The following is a 24,917-nucleotide window of genomic DNA, read 5'->3' as shown; positions in this document are numbered from 1 at the left end:
TCCACACACGACAAGCCGCTTGGCTGAAGCCAAACATTCCTGAAAGCAGTTAAGGGAAATGCTCTTAATCTGAATGAAGCTGCTTCAGTTCACGCTGAGCTTCTTTCTGAAATCAGTAGGATTTTAGAAATTGCTGCATTGTATTCATGAGCAGTTTAGTGCAGATCCAGGTCAAGAGCTTCAGTTAATGTTCGCGTCAGCATCAGAATGAAGAGAATCTCAGTGGCTGTGGGTGTCACGTTGTTGGTTTGAGTTTTTCAGATACTTCTGATTTTCACACACACCAGTCTCTAGCGTCTCCTCACAGAGGTCAGCGGAGAATGACCAGATCTGTAAGACTGCCACAGTCTTTCTAACTGTGGTGAGCGAGCAAAAAAGCGTCTCTGAACCCACAACACATTAAAGTGGATGGACAAGAACAGCAGAAGACCACGTGAGGTTCCTCTCCTGTCAGGAACCGGAGTCTGCAGTGGACACAGACTCACCCACACTGGACAGATAGGGACTGGATAAAGACCAGGAGTTACAGAGTATGAAAGATACATAAAATAAATCGGTAAAAGAAGTGTAGATGTTCAGTTAGTTTTGTTATTCGTGTTCGTCACCTGCGGTCGTTTGTGCACACCTGCTGACCTCTCTGTAACCACGCCCAGTCATGTCCAGTGACGCGTTACGCCCCGCCCCGCCCCGCCCCTCGGTTCGCTTATTGGTTGATTTTGAGGTTTCTCTCGCGAGCGCTCGGTGCAGAGAGACACCGTGAAGGAAACGGCGGAGTTGAAGGTGTTTTAGAAACGCGTTTTTCCTGTTTCTCTTCTGCGACATGGCACCGGAGCGACAGAGACGCGTTTAAACACCGCCGACTGCCAGCGTTCACTAAATAAATACAGGTGAGAAACATTTATAATTATATATCTGTCAGTGTGTGTGCGTGCGTAGGTAACAGGTTGTGGTGTCACGCGCACAGGTGTGTCATTCTTCATCTGTGCTTTAGATTAATGGAGCGAAATATTCACTACTTTTACACATTACACATTATATATGACGATTATAACACGGTTAGATTTGATCTCAGAGCGGTCAGTAATCACGGATTCAGCAGCTGTTACACACGCACGCACGCACACACACACACACACACTTTCTGTTCATGACCAGGAGAAGTGCAGTAACTAATACAGTGTGAATGAAGAGGAAACAGCGAAACAAAACAAAACAAAAAAAATAGTTTAACCAAACCTGTTCAGGTCAGTAGGACTAGTCTGGGCATGGATAAGAATAAAGAAGAAGGTTTAAGAGCTTTGTTATCTTTGCACTCAGGAGAAATGCTCATGGGTTTGTCTGTGGGGTTTTACAGCTCAGCTCAGGAAGAGGAAACATCTCGAAATAAAAAAGCAAGAACATTGTGTTTGTTAAAAAGTGAGACTGTGACTTTTTGTTCTTCGTTTCTGCTGACACTTTTTTGTGCGAATATTGATCAGTTCGCTGAATGATTTTGTCCTGGTGATGATGATGGTGATGTTTAATTCAGTCGAGGAGAAATGGCAGTATTTGGCACTTTGTTGGAAAGAAATCAGACACCAGGGCAGCTGAAATCCAATCACTCGCCACTGCTGAGTGTCTGAGTTCAGGCCATGGAGAAGGACTCCTTTGAGAGAAGGTCCATGTACACACCTGATGTCATTTCCAAAGGCTTTAACACACACACACACACACACATACACCTTCTGAAACAACTGACGTACTTAAGGAACATTTAACCGAGGCTGAAGTTCATGCACACGTGTTTACAGTCTTTTGCTGAGCAGTGTGTCGAGACCATAAAGTTTGGCGTCACAGGACGACATCATATAACAGGCACGCTGTAACACCTGACTTATACTACAGGCTGCTATTTAGTAAATTATGAGAGAAACCAGGAGTGTAATCAGGAGCTGAGAGTCAACTCATTAAGATCCAGTCACCCAGCTTTCAGTCCTGGTGCTGAGGTTTGGACATACCTTTGTTCAGGTGTGTTCTGTACAGCAGGCGTGTTTACCAGGGTGCAGAAAATCTCAAAAACACACAAAAGACCTGAAACTCAGTGGCAAAAACATGCTGACATAAAAATAAGCTGCTTATCTCATGATATAATGGTGGATTATTTTCCTCAAAATGCGCTCTATCTTTTATTCCATACAATGGTTTATGTCTGAAGCATTGGTGAGTAAATCATATTCATACAGGGTCAATGATAACTTATAACATGCTTATAACATGTGTTTGAAGTGCTGTGTAGTAATCAGTCCACTTTAAGGGCCTTGTCATGGACGCTGTAATGTGTTAGTACGTGTGTTTATTAATCTGGGTATGAGTAATTAAGTGAAAGCACCTCGTCATGCTGTCAGTCTTCACTGTTGATGGTAAACTCTGGATATTTCTCTGTGTGGGACAGGAGGTGGTGGTTTCTTTAAAGATCACTGAGTAGTTGGATGTTGTTATAGTCAATAAAGCATCAGGTTAACGTGATGACGAGCTTCAACAAACTCAATAAACTCATTCACAGTTTAGTTTATTTCCACACAAACATTTTACAGACTTTGTGGTCAGTTTTGACTGGGCAGTTACTCATAACGTCCCACATCCTGAGTTTCACGTTCTGAGGGTCGTCCTTTAACATACTCACATGCTGCATTATTACAGGGTGTGTATACTTATGCAGTGTATACTTATGCATCCTTATAAAATACTTATATATTTTTTCTTTTATTATTTATTTGTCTCATGTACAGTTATATCCAGTATAAAACTATCAGTGAAATAAAAACCTGGACTACTCCTTACCCTGCACATTAAAAAATAAGAAATGAAAAACAAATATAAGAAAAAACTAGAAAAGTGTGTTCTGAAAGCTAAGATCAGCTAATCAAACAGGTGGAATGAGCTGTGGGTCGTGCTGGATTGGAATGAAGACCTACACACACACACACACACACACACCGGCCCTCTTTGAATGAGATTAGGCTCCTCTGATTGAGCAGCTCTGGAGCAGCAGCATCTGGAGCAGATGTGGTGCTGACGAAGAAGAGCAGGCTGAAGAACCCTCAGCTCAGCTCTCTGCAAGGGTTTGAGTTCCTGGTTGAGTTTCTGTTCCATGCTGAGATGCACAGAGCCAGTGAACTTTCCACAGCTGCAGTAGAGAAGACTGCTGGAGTGTTGTTTAATGTGCTACGTCATAATGAAGGTGGAAAAAGATCTGACTTGATTCATCTTGGTGTCATTTGTGTCACAGAAGCCTGCAGTTTTAACAGGAGAGTGTGGAATGTTAATGTCCAGTGTTGAGGAGCCTTGAGGGTGAAAAAGTTGTTTAGATGAGCAGATCCTCATGGAATTCGACTTGCAGTGGAGTTTCCTGCTGCAAAGTGTGATGGCTTGAGCTCTCTGTATGATGATGATGCTGATGCTGATGATCTGAGATTTCTCCAGGATTTCTGGAAGATTAGGAGAAAGATGAAGGGGGTTGAAGTTAAAAGCCAGCGTCCAGCGTAGGTCTGTTTCTACTTTAATAGGTTTACTGATGCTGATGGTTAATTATTCGGTTTAATCCAAGCAGGAAATTCAACAAACTGTTCTGGACTTTTCCGACGTCCACACCAGCAGGTGACGAGTCACTCACGTCGTTTATAGTGTGTGTACGTGTGTGTCCTGCAGGAACTGACCTTTTTAATTGAAATTTTGTAGACTTGTGTAGAACATCCTGTCATTTGCTTTAAATAGTGATTGAAGAAAAAGTGCAGAAACTCAAATATTTCATATTTAGCATATGTCCATTGTTTACATTTTTTCCATAATTCAGAACTTTCTGTTTATTTCCTGATAGTAAAATCCTCTCAGCTATTTAGACTTTATAAGCTTGTTTAGGTTTATAAGCGTGTTTTAGGAAGATGTGGTGTCTGTTTTCAGCAGCGTCACGTCTCCATGGCTCACAGCTTCGTTCCTCAGGTTTCGTCTGACCGTTTGCTAAACGCTAGTGCTAGCACGAAGCAGGTTGGCATAGCCGTTAGCCGTGCGCTCAGGTTTCAGTCTCATTGGCTGAGATGAGAAAGTGTGTGTGATGAGCCGTCAGTGTGCCGTGTGATAGTGATGCGCTCGCACATGAGCTCATAACAGAGGTATTTACAGTGGACGGTGTGGAAGGGTTCGGAGTTTACGCTGTAATTACACCGTATTTGGAGACCAGGACTGAGACTCAGGGCTGCTGCTGTTCCTTCAGAGTCTCACAGAACAATGACTTTGCTTTACAGCAACATTTGCACTCATTATCAGCGGTTCTATCTCTTCCCTTCCTTCCTGCTTTTGCTTTCACCCTTCCATTCTCATTTCACTCGTTTATTTTTTCTCCTCTCTTGTTGTCCTCCTCTGCGTCTCTGCCAAGTAACAAAGTTCAGCAGTGCAGTGCACTCTCGATGAGTTATTAAAGCACAAGTTTAATCATTATGTGCTTTATTACAGCTCTCTTTCTTTCTTTCTTTCTTTCTTTCTTTCTTTCTTTCTTTCTTTCTTTCTTTCTTTCTTTCTTTCTTTCTTTCTTTCTTTCTTTCTTTCTTTCTCTCTGCCCTAATGAGTGCTCTTTGTCATCTTGAGATTAGAAGAGTATTATAATGAACATAATAAGGTCTGAACCCTCTCTCTCTCGCTCTCTCTCTCTCTTTCTCTCTCTCTCTCTCTCTCTCGCTCTCTCTCTCTCTCTCTCCAGCATATGGCAGACTGTTAGGATTTTAATAGAGTACATTATCGTCTACAGTCTTTAAAAGCTCCTGTAAGAGTCTTTGTGTTAAACGTCACAGTCAGAGGAACACTTTTTCATCGATGTAGGAGTTCAGTGTCTAATTCTAGCAAAACCAAAAGGAAGAAGGAGCAAAGCATAACCCCTGAGAGTCAAATACTCAGAAACACACAAACACACACTTCGAAGTAGTTCTAAATGTTTATTTAATTTTTTCTGATATTTCTGACTGTTACTGTGTATTTGAGCATCAACACTTTACATGATGTTCCTCATGTAAGAGTTCTCCATCAGAAACTTCTGTCACTTCACTTTTTATTGAGAGAGTACAGAGAGATATTTGTTTGTGGTATTTGTAGTATGCGGAAACGGTGTCTTTTTGCAAGTTAAATGTGTGATAGGATGATGCAAATCTTGCTCATCAGAGTCATTCTGTGTGAATAGCTCTCTGTCCTACTCCTGACGTCTGTCTGTAATTATATTTATCTTTCATTCAGCAGGAATTTCTGTAGTTACAAAGTCATATAACAATCTGTATAACAAAGCCACTGGCTGCTCAGGTTGATGTCTGCTCCTGTGCACAGCCTTAGATTTATTACTGCAGCAGGCAGCCCTCTGTCTCACTTCTGTCTCAGTTCTGTCTCATCTCTGTCTCAGTTGTCTCATCTCTGTCTCCCTTCTGTCTCGTCTATCTCACTTCTGTCTCATTTATGTCTCATCTGTCTCATCTCTGTCTCAGTTCTGTCTTATCTCTGTCTCATCTCTGTTCTGTCTCACTACTGTCTCACTTCTCTCACTTCTGTCATCTCTGTCTCAGTTGTCTCATTTCTGTCTCATCTCTGTCTCAGTTGCCCCATCTCTGTCTCCCTTCTGTCTCGTCTATCTCACTTCTGTTTCATTTATGTCTCATCTGTCTCATCTCTGTTCTGCCTCACTACTGTCTCACTTCTGTCACTTCTGTCTCACTTCTGTCATCTCTGTCTCAGTTGTCTCATTTCTGTCTCATCTCTGTCTCATCACTGTGTCAGTTCTGTCCTATCTCTGTCTCATCTCTGTTCTGTCTCATCTCTGTTTCACTTCTGTCTCATCTCTGTTTCAGTTCTGTCTCACTACTGTCTCAGTTCTGTTTCACTTCTGTCTCATCTCTGTCTCGGTTCTGTCTCATTTATGTCTCAGTTCTGTCTCCGCTCTGTTTCAGTCTTCAGTTCTGTCACACTGCCTGTCTGATGAATCGACTGCAATTCATAGTACAGGGATGAACGGAGGGATAAATGGAGGGATAAACAGAGTGATGAATGGAGGGATAAACGGTGGGACTCAGACAAGACAAGACAAAGGAAAGAAACTTCCTTTCTTCCTGAGTGAGCGCTGAAGAGCTGATATTTACGAAAGGCTCCTCAGCAGAGTTGCAGAAGAGAGTAAATAATGCATGAGCGTTCTCAGTGAATGTTCTCAGTCTCCGTTTAATTATTAACTTTTAGCAACCTAGAAAAGGAGAATAATTTCTGGCTTCTCTGAGCGTCTCTACAGTCCAGAGGTTAAATCTAATCAGATCACATTAATAACAGAATTGAGGATTGCTTTAGAATGGAATGAATTTGATTGACAGATGGCTTGAACTCAGAGATCAGATATTTCTCTGTACGCTTTTCTGAAATGTTGTGTCAGGATTAGAAAATGACTGGACCCCAGAAATGAGATGTAAACATTTTGTACTTATTTTGTTAGGACATTTAAAAGGATATTTATTGTAAATGTAACGTGTTTAGTATTAGGAATGATATTTGTTTGTTAATTGATGAGTAATGAGATGCAGACTGTGAGTTTTTGAGTAAAGACGTTTCCGAGTCATTTCCTCCTCACAGCTCTACAGCTGACTCGGTCACTCGACTTCACGCCGGAGCACTGGGTTAATAATTCGATCAGGCGCGAGTCTGTCGGGACATGTGGCTAGGTTTTTTGTGGCTTTTTCTCACCTTTCTGATTCGTCTGCATATTGAAGTTTCTTGTTTGCTGTTCAGATATCTGACATCTCTGACATTATATATGATTTAATTATAAATCTCATTGTTCTTATGATTCTGGGGAAACTTTACAGAACTAGGAGCTCAGATAGCTTCAGCAGTCCAAATGTTTTACATTTAATTATAATTAAGTTAATAAAGTGTTTGGCCTCATGTCTAATAGGTGCATGATGTCATTCTGTGTGTGTGTGTGTGTGTGTGTGGCTCTTATTTGCTTTACCTGTCTCAGCTTATCATGCACATTCCTGTGTGTGTGTGTGTGTGTGTGTGTATAATTACGTCCAGAGAGCTGATAAGACCTCAGTGAGAGTGTGTTATTAGCCTTCAGCTCCTCTGGCTGGGATTTTATACAGTTAGTACCTGTCTTTGCAGCGAAATGTTACGTATTTGTGTGTAATTGTGTTACGTTAATAAGTGTTAGTGTAAACAGTGTAGAATTATGGATAGAATTACAACAGACACAAGTACAACAGAAGCTGAATAGAGACGTACTGACAGAGCACTGATACTGACAATGACTCTAACACTGACATTAACACTGACACTGATTTACTCTGGATTCACTCAGGAAGCTTCACGTAAGCATCACAGCAGCCTACACCATCGCGCCTTAGCATCACTCAGCCACAACCAGACTTGGAATTAAAAACCTAATACAGAAAACGGCGTCACATTTCAGCCATGTTGGAGCTATGGAGATCACATGAATATAAAACGTCAGCATCTCAAAACACTGTTTCACCAAAGTGTTTGAGATTTCTCACTTTAGACAGCGAGACAGACGTGTTGTTGGTGTGTTTTGTGTCTGTATGTGGGTTGTGCTCCAAGGTTAGACAGGCTTGGATGTAGGAAGTGGATCATTTCCTGAGCATTTTCTTCTCCGTGTCCTCTGGGTTTGTATAACCCTGACTCTAAAGCTCTGAAATTTACAGAAACTCTCCTTGTCAATAAAATATAAATGATGTTAAGATGCTGCTGATTGTTTAGACCTGATTACTCTTTTATATTCTTGGTGCCTCTCTCTCTCTCTCTATCTATCTTTTCTCATGTTAGCTAGCATGAATTCCCCTGTCTTGAAGACTTTCCTGTTCCAGAAAACTGACACTGGAGACTCCTTCCCTGAGAGTGACATGAGCATCTCTGTTGATTGTCAGTGTTTGAGTATGTGGATTTCCAGTGTCAGAGCTGCTGTTATGTAAAATGACTCCACACCTGATTCAGGAATGCAGCTAAAAATCCCCTGTACAGGTTTCATGTAATTCCACACGCTGCTTGAGCACTTATGCTGACGAGGTTTTTTTGTTTTGTTTTTTTATTGTTGTTGTTGTGATTGTGAAATTCCCTCATTAATTCAGTATATGTCCTCTGTTTTTATCTGTTTGAGAAGTGCCGGTGGCGTGAAATGTGAGCTGCCTCGTCGTCCACACAGAGAAGTTAACATGACAGCTTGGCACGAGGCCCAGAATGTTCTTTCTGCTTTAATTTGATAAAGTAGTTCACTAGCGATGAAGCTGCTGGTGGTCCAGGTTTCATAGCAGCCTGACGTTAAAAAAATGTCCTTCTCACATCCCCACACCCCAGCCTGGAATTCCTTTCACTCCTCTTTCAGGACGTTCCTCTGGACACTCAGGCCATCTTCCATTGCTGTGTTGTATTAAACTGTGTGAAGAGACGCAATCACTGTTAAAATCTTTGGTATGCAGCAAGTTCTCTTAATCGGCTTCTGTGACCCTGGACTAAACCCGGCTGAACGTCTTGCGTGTGAGGCATCAGGTGTTTCGTTAGATCGTATTGGAAACGCGGGGTCGAGTGCTGTTTTAAAGAGCGTCGGCTTTTCCGAACTCCGAGCGTGTTGTTGTGACTTACACAAGGTTTGTCAGAGCGCTCGAGGTCAAGAATAGCTCAGTGTTTGTTGTATGTCTTTGTGACTCACACATTCATCTGGCAGGTGGGACTGGCAGGAAGTGGAAACAACAATGCAGCTCAGGCATCAGGCTACTTATCCTCCAAGACACAGTTTTCATTTTTCCAGACTGTGTTTGTGCCTAATAAAGTGTTTTAACTGTAACTTCTACAACGTCACACTGCTGCTGAAGAGTTTCTGAGTTCCTGTCGTTCAGGTTTCTCTTGTATTTATCTTTACTGAGACTGTGTAGTAAAATGGTAAACATTTGTGCAGGATTATTTCTGTAAAAGTGCAGTAAATGCACTAAATGCTAGGCTAACCTGGTGTTAGCAAAGAAAACAAGCTAATGTAGTTCTATATAGCCAGTTAGAGTTTAGAGTTGTTTTTCTTGGATATATAATGAACTGGGAGTACAAATATTCTACTTCAATATCAGTCGAGTAAAATATACACCTCAGAATAATATTCGAAGAAGAAATAAAGCATTTTGCAGTCTTGGTGTTCAGTATTAGTTTAAAATGTGATGAGTTAGTAACACATGGATTAGCAGCGGTTGAGAACGAGACCTTAATTAGACTGTATTTTTGGATTCCTGGTAAGCAGCGAGCCCATAAACCGCCGTTAGATCAGACACGCCTGAAGACTGAAAGAGTAATAAAAGCAGAACGAGGGTGAGTTCTCGGAGTTCGTCCTGAAGGTCCTCTGTCCTGCCTGGCAGCGCTCCATGTTCTGAGGGGTCTGGGAATGAATGGCAACCAGGCTCTTTCTTTCTCTGAAGCTGAGCTGGAATGTGAGGCCTTTCTCCCCTCTTCAGACACCATTATCATCAGTGAAATATTCCCTCTGCTGGGTCTATTGTACCCTCACAGGGTGGACGTCACAGGCGCGTGAGTCCGGCCTCTCGGTGGGGTTTAAGCAGAGCGAGGCCCACTGCGGGACGGCCAGAGCCACACAACGCTCTTCCGTGTGTTTAGAAAGCAATTTTAAATGGAATATCGGATCAGTTCTTCTTTCTTGCTTGAACTGAAGATTTCAGAAGATTGCAAGTGGTAAGGAAGTGTTTTGTTTTAACTTTCACAGCATTTATGTGACCTGAAAGAAATGGTATTCTTTGATTGTAGTAGTAAATAAACCATTTGTCTTTCTGTGCTTGGAGCGAGTGCATGTAGGTGCGTGTGAGTGAAGTTTGTTATAATCAGGAACCTGCATGTCCTTCATCACGGTCACACACTATCATCATCTTTCACTCTGATCCTAATGACATGACAATCTCAGAACTAAAACCCAGGATCCATCAGAATTATCACCTGAATAACTCCGACTGTTTCACTCCAAAGTGTTAAATTGGAATTCCAGTCATTCCACAAACCTCTGCCCGCTTGACCTCGTGAGAATGATTTTATTCTTCTCTTTAATTTGACAGATTCTTACTGGAAAAAAAGTTTTTCGATTGTGTTGGTGTCCTTTAGAGACTTTAACAGTTTGTCATTCTGACTGAGACATGAGGGCAAAACGCAAAAACCCGAGGGCTGGAAGGAAAGTACACACACACACACACACACACACACAAATGCACTTAAACACTTTCAGAGGCTTTTTGTTTGGTTTTGTTATTTTAAGTTTATAGTTAATTAATTTCTGATATTCTTATTTGTGCAGAACCTCATAATCATCCAATCAAATGCTTTCTAAACCCTGTATGACCCGCCCCCTCAAGGAAAGCCGCCTCGCTCTACAGCAGCAGTGTTTTGGCAGTAGACGTGGTTCATTGATGTGTTTTTGGCTCCTGCACATTAATCCCTTGTACATCCATCAATCAGTTTGAGAAAAAAAAAAACACAAAAGGCTTGGACTTGATCCGTTTTGAGGAAGGAGAAGTTTGTACGAGGACTTGGTCATGCGACAAGTGGGAACCTGTGTCTCTATAACAAATCGTTAGTTGTTGTTTGATGTCTGACCGCAGTGGACACGCAATACTGAGAATCCACAACAAACATGCTGTTCTTTCTTTCCAGCACGTGTACAGTGTGTAATAACACACCAACACAACAACACACCAGACCAGTTTATGTCCAGAGTGTCCAGCTTTGGCTTTAAATCTCGTAGTAAATTCACGGTGAAGCCAAAAGCCACACTTAAGTATCAGATCATTTGCACTGATTAGTTCATGAAAATAAATGCTGATCAAATTCAGCATGAATAAAAAAGATGAAAGGAAGCCTTGATCCAGATTATCACTTGATCAGTTGTAATACACACCCTTTATTATCAGAGTTATTATGAGAAAAAACTTCAAAGTGTGTACTGACCCGAGCGCATGTGTGGTTCATTACCCTGATAATGATGTGGAATCACTGGAATTTGTATGAAGGAAATACAAACATAAGCAATTAGACTAACAGTGTGTTGGACTCGGAAGCTGGAGGTCCGAACTGGGGATTATGGCGTTGCTTAGTGTGAGCTGCAAAATGAGGAAAAACTCAGATTCCGGCATGTTTTGCTAACATTAGCAGCTGTGAGTTTATAATGGGTTTCTTTTCTTAAAATGTGAACTGTTATGGATTTAACTTAAGTTCATGTAAATCCTGTTATAAACTCGTTTGAAATAGCGAGCTGATATCTTCTCCACAGCCGTTTCATTTACAACCTTCCCGGGTTTCTCTTTAGTTCCTTGGTTTCTTTGTCCTAAGTTAGAAATCTAGAATGATGAACTTTAGTTGTAGTCAGAAGTTTAGTGTTTCAGTCCTGAGTAATAATCAGTGTGTTTGTGTCTTTCGATATTGCAGGAGTTCTGTTATTACTGTGAAGATGCTGAGAAAAGAAAAATGGATTCTGAATTAAAGACATCAATGATGTGATTTAAAAAGATTTTTAAAAAGCAGAGTTAATTAGCAATAATTCAGATGGATTCCTACAATATCCACTTTGAGAAAATGAGCAACTTCGACCTGCATCCTGTTTCACATTCTCCAACCAAGTACAGCAGCAGCATCGATCAGTACACACACCATCACGGCAAAGGAGATTCTGCTTACAGCTCTTTCTCCGGAGGATCCACGGCCCCTGATTATCCTTCACCCTTCTTAGCAGATGATTTGCACACACAGAACCTGCACTACGCCGATCTGAAGTACGTGAAGGCCGTGTACGGCCCCAGCATCCTCGACTCCGATTCCAAAGGCATGTCTCATCTGTATCATTCCATGGAGGCCATTTCACACCAACACCATCACAGCCATAATGGATGTTCTTATGTCAAAGATGCACCAGTGCCCATCACCCATTTACCTCCACCTCCACCACCACCACCACCTTTCACTGCACCACCACCACCTCCAAGTCCACCTCCACCTCCACCTCCTCCGCCTGACTATTTAGACAGTTTTATACCAGCTAAGACTCCTGAAACCTCAGTGATGAGCCGGAGTCTTGAGGGTCAGTTTACTGGTGTTTCCTCCTTTAGGCACCAGACATCTAAGTCTGAAATCTTGGGACCCAAGCATGACCTTGTTTATGATCTCTGGGTTCCTCAGAATTATGAGAGAAAGCAAGACCTTGTGAAGAAGACCCAAGAGTCAAAGTTAGAAGCCGGATTCACTCAATCTCCGCTACAGACGTGGCAGCCAGAACATTTACAGCAGAACATGGAGAAGCAGTCAGATCACAGCAGGTCACATTCAGCATGCGGGGTTTCAGTCGCTGAGCAACAACACACAATCAACTCCTGGCACATGGCACAGAACACAATCACTGGAAGCATTCAGCACAAAGGACAGTTCTATTTTGTCACTGGTGTGTACAAATCATGTGAGCCCAGTGCTCCTTCACCACCACAATGTCCGACAGATGACATCGAGACTCACACACCAGCTGAAATACAGAGATCACATAACACTGTGGAGGACATGTTCAAAAACGTTCCTCTGAGGAAACAGAGCAGTGGAGAGTCCACACCATATGGAGATGAAGAACCTTCAGGTAGCCATCATTTCTCAGAACTTCAAAATGCTGCCGAATTGGAAGACATGAACATGGACGTAGGCAGATATCACACCAGAAATCACCCCATCTTCTACTGTGGCCCAGAGGTCAGCTTCTCAACATCATCTCAGCATAAACCTGTGACTTCTGCCCTCAGTGAATTAGACCAAAATATTCATTTAAAACAAGAGGAACCTGTGAATAAACTGACAAGACAACCCTTAGCTGATGTGCCCACAGAGAAGATCAGCAAAGAGATGACTCCTCTGCTGTACCATCTCACAGGAGCCAGCAGAGCGAACGTTATGAAGAGCGTAAAAAAGGACAGAAACTCTACTGTGGGATGCAAGGAATCAAACTGGAGTAAGGATCATCAGGAAGCAGGACAGGAGTCAGGTTCTCATGGTGGTCACTCAGAGCACAGCAGTGAAGCGGCTAAAGAAGAGAAGTCGAAAGAGTTTTATTATCTGTGCAGCACCATGGATGATTCCTTCAAAAAATACTACAAAGAAAAGCTTAAAGATGCACAAAGCAAGGTTTTGAGAGAGACTTCGTTCAAAAGAAAAGATCTCAGACTCTCTTGGAAAAAGATAATTGAGCAATGCTGCGATAAGAGGCTCTCCGTCGTACCTTCAGGGCCTCCTTCACAGGAAAACCCCAATCCAGCTCATCTGCCCACACTTCAGAACACGGATATTCTGAATAACACCAACCACGAGATGGAGAAAGAGATGGCGAAGCAGCAGAACATCGCTCAGCCTCAGGTGCCTCGAGTTGGCTGTAGGAAACGTCTGACCCTAGAACAGAAGAAACTGTCCAACTCTGAGCCGGGAAAGCTGCACCATCTGGGAGAAGGACCGACGCATGTGACCTGCCGTTCCCTCGGCAATGAGTCTGAAGGGCTGCTTTCAGAAAAGCATCTTGATCATCACGGTCTAGTCGCGGTCAGACGTAAGGTGTTTGAGGTGAGAGAACGTGCAATGTCTGCTTGCAGCTTCTCCAAGAGCTCTCTCAAGCACCTTCAGCAGAAGGCTTTGGCAGCATATATGGAACGTAAAACTGGCTGCAAGGCGATGGAGCCTCAGCAGGCATCTCCACAGGTTCCCAAAGCACGGAGGCATTCTGACTGGGGTTCTAAACCTTTCTCAGTATCCAAAGAGAAGCCGCTGAGGCCGATGTCTGCTAGTCGTGTTCATGATGCAGGTTCCATCAGACATGCCCAGTTCAGTGCTGCTCAACACGGTGGCCACTCGCGACAGTCCAGCTGGAGAGAACAACCATCACCTCCATCAGAGAAGTCTGCCTCTGTGGAGGATCTGCTGGAGGCACGAGAACGATCTTATTCTCCCAGAAGCTTCAGCACATCATCATCGCAATCCTCTTACCAGGTATCTATTGTTTATTATGTATCTAATGTTCATGTGCAAATCCGAGGGTGAACAATGAAAAAGTCTCTAAATGTCAGGATCCATAAACGTTCAATAAATATTCAATAATTTGTTTACATTTATGCTTTTTGTTTTTTTTTTTTTGTTTTTTTTTGCAGATCCAGAAACACGTAGACTCCTGTGCTTATGGCAAAGATATCTCAGGGTGAGTTTTTACTGCATTAATATGACTAACACCACAGACCTGCTGAATCTGATTGGTGGTCAGGTGTTGATTAATTCTCTCTAACAGCAGCTCTGACCAGTAGGGCAGATTTATATTAATGCACTCGCTGTGATACCTTATTGTTTCTATGGTAAGTCACAGGGATGTGTACAGCACACACTCCACACATACGGATTATAAAGATGTGTGTAACTGTTTATATAGTGAGGTTTATTGTGAGGAGAAGTGAGAGGAGTGTGTATGATGTGTGGAAGGAGTCTCCAGTGTCAGCGCTGTGTATCAGTCAGAGGTGAAGCTGGAACTGTAAGTTCTCCCACATCTTCAGGACAGAGGAGTTTACACTTCAGTAACACGCGGAAGAAACCGTGTAAGGAAAGCGTTGTTTATAGCTGTGATGATTGGAACAATTCACTGATATTCCACAGGATTAGCAGTAACGCTCAATATCCGGAAGACACAAACAAAATCTAAGCATGACATGTTTCATTACTAAAAAGTGTAATTGTTGGAGTATTGTTTTGGAGTAAGAGAAATCAGAAAAACATCCTTATTAGTTCTTTACATCATCTGTTATTTATGGTTTAAATTTAGGTGACAATTTCAGTTTAGAGCATCAGTGTGGTGGATGTGTGTGTGAGATCTGTAACATGAAATCCTGTGTGTGTCTGTAGAGCTGAAATTAGAGTGGAAAGAGAGAGAGCAGATTGTAAGGAGTACGCAGCGTCGGTTCTGGATCAGAAGAGGGTCCGAATGGCGGCGTCCAGAGGGAAATCGATGGAGGAACTTGGAACAGTGGTGGTTTCCAGGCCTAAAGTTCTCAGCAAAAGCTTCGATCAGTTGAATCACATCCAGATGTCTGACAGGGAGAAGGGAAACAGCATTAAGCAACACTACACACCTCGGTTTGGGTCTGATGATGTTCAGGTCGGACCTGGACCCTGGACCTTTAAGGAGCAAGGTTCATTAGAACACACAGCTACATCTACAGCCAGCTCATGGGTCAGAACATCTCCTGTATCGGGTAAGGAAGGCAAAGTCACAGCTACATCCAGTTCTCCCAGAGGAACCAGTGAGAACAATCTGATAGTCAGGTATCACTCTCTATAGTTTATTCTGGTTTTAAAGCACTGAGAACATTCGCTCATCACATGAGTCCAGTGGGAAAATTTTCTTTTCTTTTGTGTCTTTTAGCAAAATTAAGGCTCCTCAAGAAAGGTTCTTAATGAAGGGTGAAATGTCATATGGAGATGTGGGTGATGTCCACCCTGTTGATGAAGTATCTCTCGGCTACGGGATCACAACCGACGCCAGTCTGTGGAATTTATCGGAGACCTATGAGGAGGAAACACACGAAGGAACATCTTCCCATCATACACTCAATCATCATCCTCATCCTCAGAACACACAGCCTGCTGTATACGGCAAGACCAGCTCGGTGTCAGGGTGTGAACGGCTAGCATCGACTCCTGCTCCTGCTCTAGCTCCTGCATTGGATGGAGCTCAGGGACGGAAGAAGAAGGTGGAGAGGAAGCTTCCTGTAGAGCGGCCTCAGTGGGAGACACTGGTTCAGGAAGCGGTCACAGCAGACCAGTCATTAGCTCGTGTTCTGTATCCTGTTGCTAATCGGAAGACAGCCGTCATGCTAATGGAGCAGATGTTATCTGAAGACAATCTCTTGATGGAAGATCACTATAAGAAGAAGCAGGAGCAGAAGGTTACCTCCCCGGAGCAGAATACGATCAGGTGACTAGAGAAGGTTCTGAATTACACACTCATACTCACAGGCTCTAAAAGGCTGAGTGCTTTTTATTTCTATTTGTTTCTATTTAAATAAAAAAATTTTATTTAAAATGTTATTTAAAAAAAACGGATGATCTGAGTTCCATTAAATCCATCAGAATGTCAGAACCTCAGACATTCGGACCTCAGTGTATAAACACTTCACTCATCACATCTTTAGTTCTGTATGAGGTTTTGAGTGTCTCTTGTCATGTTGTGTTCAAGGATGTCTTCTGCTGCTGCTGCTGCTGCTGCTGCTGCTGATGATGATGATGATGATGATGATGATGTCAGCGGCTCCTCAGCATCACATGACAGCACGATTCCACAGACTCTTCAGCATCCTGCACTTTACAGTACTGGAGTCAACGTCACAGAGAAGAAGGTGCGTTATTATTATTCTAGATGAAGTCTTTATTCACTGGTTTAGATTTTATTTATATTTTAGGTTTTCAAAGTGAAACACACTACATCCACTGGCCACTTCATTAGGAACAGCAGCACACCTGCTTATTCATGCAGATAAAGGATTCAGTAAAAGTTCACATTAGTCCGAGGATTTCAGAAACGGCTGATCTCCTGGAACTTTAACACACAGCCGACTCTGTTCTGTTTCTGCAGAACAGTGTGAAAAAAAGAAATAAATATTGGGTCTGTATGCCTTATATACAGTGTGCTGCTATATGCATATATGAATGTTCCTATTAAAGTGACCAGTGAGCTTGTGCATCGTGTATACAGTAATGCATTATTTATGTCGTGTTAAACGTGTCCCTAGCGTAACCCTACTCTTGTTCTCCTGACACAGAGGCAGCTGATGGCTCATATCGAAGAGCAGCTGAAGTCCCTGGAGGGACTGCGCTCGTCCCTGCGAGGCGAGGAGAAGGAAGTCGCGCTTCTGGGTAATTCTCTGGAGGCTCTGGTACGAGAGAGCTGTTTACCTGCTGAGCTGGAGCGCTATACGCAGTTCATTGAAGACCTGGAGCGTGTCATTAACCTGCTGTTGTGTCTGTCAGCACGTCTGGCCCGCGTGCAGAACGCCCTGAGCACCGAGGACGAGAACATGGACTCTGAGGAGAAGGTGCGAGAGCTGAGATTATGCTGAGGAGCATGAGAGTGATGGGATCATGACAGTGTTTTGTCTGTCACTCTGTTAAAGGAGTTAAATAATCAATTAAACAATTTTTTTTGGGGGGGGGCTGCTGTCATTAGAAAATAATCAACTCTGTCATACATTTTATTTGTTTATTTTGTATTTATCACTTATAGAAGCTAGAAACAGACTCATTTGCTGTTAAAGAAAATTAATCAACAGTTTCTGACCAGTGGTGGACACTTTGTATTTAGGCCAGTATTTATGCTTCATTCTGTCTTCGAGTGCTTTTCCCTTTTGAGAATTTGATGGACTGATGGAGGTGTGAAGGTCACATGACTTCATAAAGCGTTAGAAATTTGGTGGTAATGACACTGAGGCTGAAGAGGAACGTGAACGACTTTCTTGTCTGTGTTGAGTCAGGGTGTGTGTGTGTGTGCATGTGTGTGTGGTGTGTCTTTGCTTGGATAAGCAGTTCCTGGTAGCGTATCACCGAAACTGCAGTCTAGTTTCGATGGCACCTGCACTGCCCTCTGCTGACAGATATTTGAGCAGCTGTCACCTGTAAAGTTCAGCAGATGTTTGAGGATGACACCATGTGGTCTTTCTCGTCCCTTTATTTATTTGTTTGTTTGGTTGTTTGTTGTATTAGTATTGGCTTTATACTGTTCAGAATTGAGGCTTTGTTTATCTCAGTGTATCTGTGAGGATCAGCTGACTCTGAACCCTGTGGACTCACTGTTCCTTTCAGTCTGGACTCTGGATGCAGGGTGACTGGGGTTTAAGTGCCACAGCAATGAAAGGGCCTCTGAATAGAAGATTTTAAGAATAAAGTGTGTTAAAATGATGGATGTTAAGGATTTGGTGAAATTATACTTTAGTATTTAGTTTATATTTATATTTATATAACCAGACATTATTAAAATAGTATGATGTCTTAAATTCTTGAAATTATTTCTAACCTAAATGTTTGGACACCTCCCTTTGACTCCTGCTTAGGAAATGGAATTCAGGTTCTTAAGGATCTAAAGATATAAAATATTAGAAAGATGATGTTTAGAGTCAGTGACACTGGTTCTGATGTGTACAGACTTGAGTCAGTTTTCTGATTATAATCACATGCGTGCGGGTTCAAATATACGACATATGGCAGACATCTTTATCCAGAGCGACTGACAGAATGCTGCAAAATCAGTGAATAAATCTATACTGGCTCACTCAGACAGGGAATACTTCACACCTCTGGACGTAACACTGCTCCTCACACGAGCCGAAATTACCCCGCCCTCCTCTGAACAGAACTTAAATGTGTAGATAACTGATCAGAAATCATAATGAATTTCCCATCCATCTGATGCTTGATTCTTTCCACTCCTTTCACAGGAATCGCTGCTCAGCAGACATCAGCTCCTGTGTAAACAGAGGGAAGATGCCAAGGACCTGAAGGACAACCTGGAGCGGCGTGAGCGCATGGTCTCCACATTGCTGGCCAAACAGCTGACGGAGGTCCAGCTGCAGGAGTACCGACGCTTCGTCCAGAACAAAGCCTCGCTCCTCATCCGCCAGAAAGACCTGGAGGAGAAGCAGCGGCTCGGGGAGGAGCAGCTCGAGGCTCTTCTCAACAGCATTCCTCCATGAAGCACCGAATTTTCCCCTCCGTCTCTGTGAATAAATTTCGAACATTCTGTAGCATTTGGGGACGAAGCCACGCATGAAAATCTTTGTCATATAAACTTTATTTTTACATCAGATGTAGTGATCTAAAGCAACACATCATCGAGACGTTCACTCGGTCGGAGCACGAACCATCTGCTGCCGAGTCTGAGACGCTGAGGTGCTGAACTGCTGACGCCAAAACACACGAAAAGGACGCATAGTCTGTTAATTGTTAGTGTGTGTGTGTGTGTGTGTGTGAGAGATCTTGGTGGTCGTTTGGAAGCTGAGGTGCTGGAAATGAGAACATTAATCGCCCTGTGAATGATTCTGTTTCTGTTTTCTGTAGAGTTTAATTTATTTTAGTCACAATGCACTCGAAGTGAAAACCAAAACCAGGAAAAGCACTTTGTTATTTTCGCCCTGTCTACATTCCTAATTTCTAATTATGCAACAAAATACACTTACTAACTTTTATTTATTTCGTTGATATTAAGTCCTAATGATTTCCACCGACGTTTAAACACATTCCTTATTTTACTTCAGACTTTACCTTTTAGCCTTAGTTCATCACGTCTCCTTCAGGTGTGTCATTTATACCAGACTCTGTCTTGGAGACTTCTGTAAAGTTTGCTGATCTAACAGTGGAGGTCAGTGAAAGGAAACTGAATCTAATAACATCAGAAGAGAGGAAGAGCTCGGAATTTTACAGCATCAGGCCAAGCACAGCTTCCTTCCTGTTTTAACATGAAACCAAACCAGCTGTGTGTGTGTGTGTGAGAGAGAGTTCTGCCTGATGGATGAGTGCGGAATATTAGTTCAGGTTTCATTCAGTCTGATGAAGATTTTCTAAAAGGAATAAAATGCAAAATCTGTTTCTTGGAGCATTTCTTCAGGAGTCTCACTACACCCTCGTTCTATTAGGAATCTTTCTACAAGCTAAATGTGAGTGTGTATTATTAACATGAATAATTTGTTCTTGAGTGCATTGGGCTTACTTTGTGTTATGACATTATATTATAATGTCATTATAACTTTGACATTATTTTAAGAAATTACGTTTTTCCCCTCTTGATTTTTTTTGGTTATTATTATTATTATTATATTTTTTCTTGGTTATTTGACATTTTCCCCAGTACACACACTTCACTTTGTGTGTTTGTTTATGCGCATGTGTTCGCATCGAGAGAAGTGACTTTCTCTCACATTTCTCAATTTTAGATGTTAGCTGTTTGTGTTGTATAAACACATGCGGGTTTGTTGTGGTTTGTGTGACGTTTTGTCCTTTAGAGGTTAAGTCTTTTGACAGGTTTGTGTTTGTGGCTTTAATGAATTCCATGAGTTTTGCTAAAGACTGACAGTGTTTCCACACAAACACAAAAGTCCAGCAGCAGCAGAGTGTCACATTCCTGCGTGAGTCTCAGAGTCTGTTTCCTGTCCAGCTGCTGCATCTTTCTCCTGTCACTTCATCACCGGTTAGAGTCCGCTGTCTGTTTTATTATATACTTACCAACCAAAAGGAAGCAGAAGGAATCAGACTCGATATCAAGCAGGTAGAGAACATCATCATCATCATCATCATCCTCATATCAGATGATCTTTATTTTTTTAACACATCCTAAAATATCAGCAGGTGATCTGGGAAACTCCTTCACATGAAGACTTTAGGACTACATAGATTTCTGACCATGTCACGTTTTACTGGACTTCACTTTTACATTTATCTTAAAAATCGTATCCTGAATCCTCAGTTACACCCAAAAGTGAAAAAGGAGAGAAGCATTTAATGGTTTCATTCTGTTTCCAGTTAAACATCAGAGATTTTAACTGCTGTTTAGAAAAGTGCTGTACACTTCCTTCAGTATGTGATGTATAAAAAATAATAAAGCTGGTCGTCATTGATCTGCAGATCACGGCTTGAGATTTGATCCTGAGTCGGTTTGCTGTGTTTCCCGTGTTCTCTGTGTGTCCAGTTTCTCAGGGTTCTCCATGTCTCTCCCAAGAACAAGTCTACTGGGGCAGAATGTGTGTGTGTGTGTCAAGTCAAGTCAAGAAGCTTTTAATGTCATTTCAACCACATGTAGCTGACGCAGTACATAGTGAAATGAAACAATGTTTTCTCCAGGACCCTGGTGCTACATAAACATACACTACAAAACACAGAAACAACAACACAGAGCTTTGGACAGAAGTTTGTCCTAGCCACATACAGTGCAAAGTGTGCAACTATGTGCAAACAGAGCAAAGACAAGAGAGTGCAAATACAGTAAGTAGAAAAGAACAACACAAGACAGGACACGTAGCACCAAAAAAGAACATGTGCAATGAAATGAAGTGATGTGCAACATTGAGAAACTGGAAAGCGGTTGAGGTAGTGCAAACAGAGATCAACATAGCAGCGGATGAAATACTATAATCGCGGTTGAGGTAGTGCAATAAGTAGTGAACGATATATTGTGAGTCTGTTCACACAGGTGAGTGTGTGTGATGATATCTGCACTTAAACGCTAATAAACCTGACCCTGAATCTGTCTCTGTACCTTATAGACATTTCTGCAGATGTTTTATTAAACTGCCTCTTTATCACTGAGCATGATCTTCCCACGAAGCCCAGGCACATTTATAAAAACATTTTAGACAGAAAAAAAAACAATTTTGCTCAAATTATGGTTGTTGTTTTGTTTTTTTTTACCAACACACTACATCAACTGATAAAGATCAGACTTTTTCTTCATTCTGATGTTTGATATAAACATTACCTGAAGCTCTTAAGGGGTTAATGGATTGTGCTACTGCCTCATGATTGGCTGATTGTATAACTGGTCTGTGTTTTAGCTGTAAGGAAAATGAGCTCATGAAAGCAGTGGAGAAGCAGCAACACCTTCTTTATCCTTCTTTACACCTTCTTTATCTGCTATCTTTTTCTGCTACACACACACACACACACAGCAGTTAGAGAGCAACCCTCGTGCTGGTCTGAGCTCATCAGTAAAAGCAGCAGCAGTGACCGCATTGAGTCCGCGCTTTGTTTAGCCTTAACCACATGAACTTGGTGTAAAGTGTAAAACGAGTCACATGACCAGCTCTATGAAGAAATATGAGGCTCATCACGACCACCAGAGCTACACACATTCAAATACAATCTCTTCTTCTTTTTCTTTCGGCTTTTTCATGAATAGAATAGAAGGAGAGGGAATAAGCCCCTCTCACTGAGACAGCAGTGTGGATTTTACTCTCTTGTCTCTTAAGGCATCGTCAGGATTCAGACTCGATGAATAATAACTACAAAAACAACTCCGGCTACAAAAATTCCTCTGGTAAACTGTGTGGATATAACAAGTGATTTGTTTGTATTCAGTCTTTTTTTAATAATTACGAACTGATGACAAGCAGCTAATGTGATGTCGCATCTTTTCTTCTTCTTCTTCTTTCGGCTTTTCCCTTCAGGGGTGGCCACAGCGAATCATCTCTCCTTACCTATCAACTATCTTCTGCATCCTCAACACTCACACCCACTAGCTTCATATCCTCATTTATTACATCCATATACCTCCTCTTTGGCCTTCCTCTTTGCCTCCTGCCTGGCAGCTCCATGTCCAACATTCTCCTACCAGTATACTCACTCTCCCTCCTCTGAACACCATCTTAATCTGGCCTGCAAATACAATCCCAACTGCTTGATTCTTGATTCCAGCTAATCTCACATTAACAGAATTTCATCTGCTGTTTATTTTATATCAATATAGTTTTTTTATATAGAAGTCATACTTTCCTACAGTGACTAGATAATAGAAACATTTAACACCCTACAAACTTCCATCTATTACTGTTATTATTGTTGTTGTTGTTGTTTGTTGTTATTCACACAATGTTTAACAGTATTTTTACCGACTCACAACGACACTGAGAAGAGATCGATCACAGTGTGTTTAGTTTAATCACATTATTGCATATAATCTGCGAAAATATGCCACATGCAGTGATTCTGTACATCAGTAAAAGAGAGGATTGTTGATTATTCTTGGATATTTGTGGACTGTACAGGTTAAAGGTGTTTCCTGTTTGCCACGCAGACGAGTCTATACAGCTTTAATTCATCAGGAGCAATAATATCAAAGTCCACAGAATTATTTAATATACAAGTAAGAAATAACAAAAGGTTCAATATCTCTAACCCAGATCACCCAGAATGGCACTACATGAGTTTTAAACAGTTCATGTACTAGTTATATGAAAAGTGTAAACACAGAGCAGGAACATAACCGATTCAGAATCGACCCCAATACCGAACCTCAGATAATATCACTACATTTAATACACAGTTATTAAGCATGGGCTGAGGTGATTTAGCTACACAGTCCGAGAGTCTTTAGGAAAATACGTCTGAGAAAACCCTGTGCATGGGGTTCGAATGCTCGCTCTTCTCATCCTTTACATCCTCGGGCACAGAGACGAAAGTGCTTCTGGATTTGGGTTTCTTCTTGTAGCCTATAGTTTGTGGCTGGAAGAGTCGGCTGATGGTGTGAGTGTGCTTGTGAGTGTCAGTGTCATCTGTGTTCTTCTGCGGCTCGGCACGCACCACCTTCAACCCTCCAAGCAGCTCGCGGATGGAGGGTGACACTGCTTTGTCCAGGTAATGGTGCGCCTTTTTCCCGGAGTTATCCCGAACATCACGGTTGGCACCGTATTCATTGACCAAGATCCCAATGATGTACTCTTGACCATGGATAGCAGCGATGTGCAGCGGGGTATAGCCTGCGTATGACTTGGAGTTGATGTCCACGCCCTTCCCCACGTCTCTGGACCGGTCAATGATCTTGCAAAGAATTTCACAGTTTCCGCACTTAGCTGCCCAATGAAGAGCCGTGAAACCCGAAATAAAATCTTTTTTCTCCGCCAGGTGTGCATCGTTCAGCAGCAGCCCGTACAATAAGCCCCACCGTCCAGACGCAGATGTCACCATCCACTGGTGTTCAGAGCTTTCCAACGGGACGGTGTCACCATATTTCGGCTCGTCTACAGGTTTAGCACTTTTGCAGTGTCTCCGAGGCAGTGGAGAGCTGCCAATTCCCACGCTGTCCACAGACGAGCGTCTCTTATATCTAGGCGAGCAGGGCGGCCATGGAGTGGAGCTCACTGGAGCCAAGTGAACTTTGACTGGATTGTTGTCATTCGATGGAGTTTTCATTTCATTAATCTCTTCATGTGCTACAGGAGTGATGACCATTGGAGGTACGCGTAATGGCAGGGCGAAGCGTTTAGGCATGCTCGTCCCGGTGTTGTTAGAGCGGGCAGGTCCATGCTTCTGTGCGTCATCAGTACTTGACTTAAAGTGTAAGGACTTCTTTACCTTTATGTCTGGATATTTCTGTCTTTGTAAAGCCTGCTCGATGAAGGAGAGTGCTGGAGAGGTGTCTGAGGAGTCGGCTTCACTGTCTGATCGAGGTTCCTGCTCTGATTTCTTCTCCTCAGGAGGCTCTTCATTAGCTTTTTCATTCTTACACCCTTCTCTCTGGTCTGCTGTGGCCTTGTCCTCTTTCTCCACCTCATCACCTCCTCCCTCGTCGTTTAGTTCATTTCCATCATCTGATCTGGACTTCAGTAAATGCTGGTACTTTTTCCTCAGCACGACGTACTTGACCTCTTCTATTTCTTTAACCACGGCGAGGGTGTTGATGATCATCTTGAAGAGATCTCTGTTCTGCTTCTTTTCCACCGGATCGCTGCAGTGTAATGGACCTTTAAATCTACTCAACAAGTCCGAGTTTTTAATCTTCCCACCTTCCTCAAGCAACACCGACAGGATCGACTCCTGGCTTATGTCCATTTTTAGATATGAATAGATTTCTAGTGTTTCTTCGCTTATTTTTTTTTTCCAACAGCTACCTGAAGCGCTCACCTGCCTTCCGGGTTAAAATGTCCACACACACACACACACACACACACACACACGTCATGTCACGGCTCCACCTCGCTGCACCTCAGTCTACCTGCTGTCTCTTTCCCTTCAGTCTCTAACTCTTAAGATCTGTGGAGCATTTACACCAAATCAGACAAACACTGCGGCTGATGGTGCAAACCGAATGTAAATAAACCGCTGTATTA

At 42.4% G+C, this 24,917-nt stretch overlaps 2 protein-coding genes across 2 annotated transcripts; one reads left to right on the top strand and one right to left on the bottom strand.

Moving 5' to 3' along the window:
• The first annotated feature begins 738 nt into the window (after window positions 1-738).
• On the top strand, window positions 739-20,754 carry shroom1 (shroom family member 1). The gene is made up of 8 exons (XM_058415548.1): window positions 739-887; window positions 11,479-14,061; window positions 14,220-14,266; window positions 14,959-15,378; window positions 15,479-16,030; window positions 16,292-16,451; window positions 16,875-17,147; window positions 18,543-20,754. Exons 2-8 carry the CDS (start codon window positions 11,596-11,598, stop codon window positions 18,795-18,797), a joined length of 4,173 nt encoding a protein of 1,390 aa, XP_058271531.1. The 5' UTR covers window positions 739-887; window positions 11,479-11,595; the 3' UTR covers window positions 18,798-20,754.
• Window positions 20,755-22,731: 1,977 nt separating this feature from the next.
• Window positions 22,732-24,758, bottom strand: sowahab (sosondowah ankyrin repeat domain family member Ab). The gene has a single exon (XM_058414749.1). It carries the CDS (start codon window positions 24,637-24,639, stop codon window positions 23,182-23,184), a length of 1,458 nt encoding a protein of 485 aa, XP_058270732.1. The 5' UTR covers window positions 24,640-24,758; the 3' UTR covers window positions 22,732-23,181.
• Between the last annotated feature and the right edge of the window lie 159 nt (window positions 24,759-24,917).

This window comes from Hemibagrus wyckioides, linkage group LG18 (assembly GCF_019097595.1).
Source record: "Hemibagrus wyckioides isolate EC202008001 linkage group LG18, SWU_Hwy_1.0, whole genome shotgun sequence".
Classification (NCBI taxonomy): Eukaryota; Metazoa; Chordata; class Actinopteri; order Siluriformes; family Bagridae; genus Hemibagrus; species Hemibagrus wyckioides.
The sequence above is the reverse complement of the archived record's forward strand: the minus strand, read 5'-3'. Positions and strand labels throughout refer to the sequence as shown.

Bases quoted from the DNA above. Each gene is read 5' to 3' on its own strand.
- shroom1 (XM_058415548.1), top strand. From the start codon at position 11,596: ATGGATTCCTACAATATCCACTTTGAGAAAATGAGCAACTTCGACCTG. The intron at 16,031-16,291 runs GTGACTAGAGAA...GTTGTGTTCAAG, and splicing joins CCGGAGCAGAATACGATCAG to GATGTCTTCTGCTGCTGCTG. The intron at 16,452-16,874 runs GTGCGTTATTAT...CTCCTGACACAG, and splicing joins TCAACGTCACAGAGAAGAAG to AGGCAGCTGATGGCTCATAT.
- sowahab (XM_058414749.1), bottom strand. From the start codon at position 24,639: ATGGACATAAGCCAGGAGTCGATCCTGTCGGTGTTGCTTGAGGAAGGT.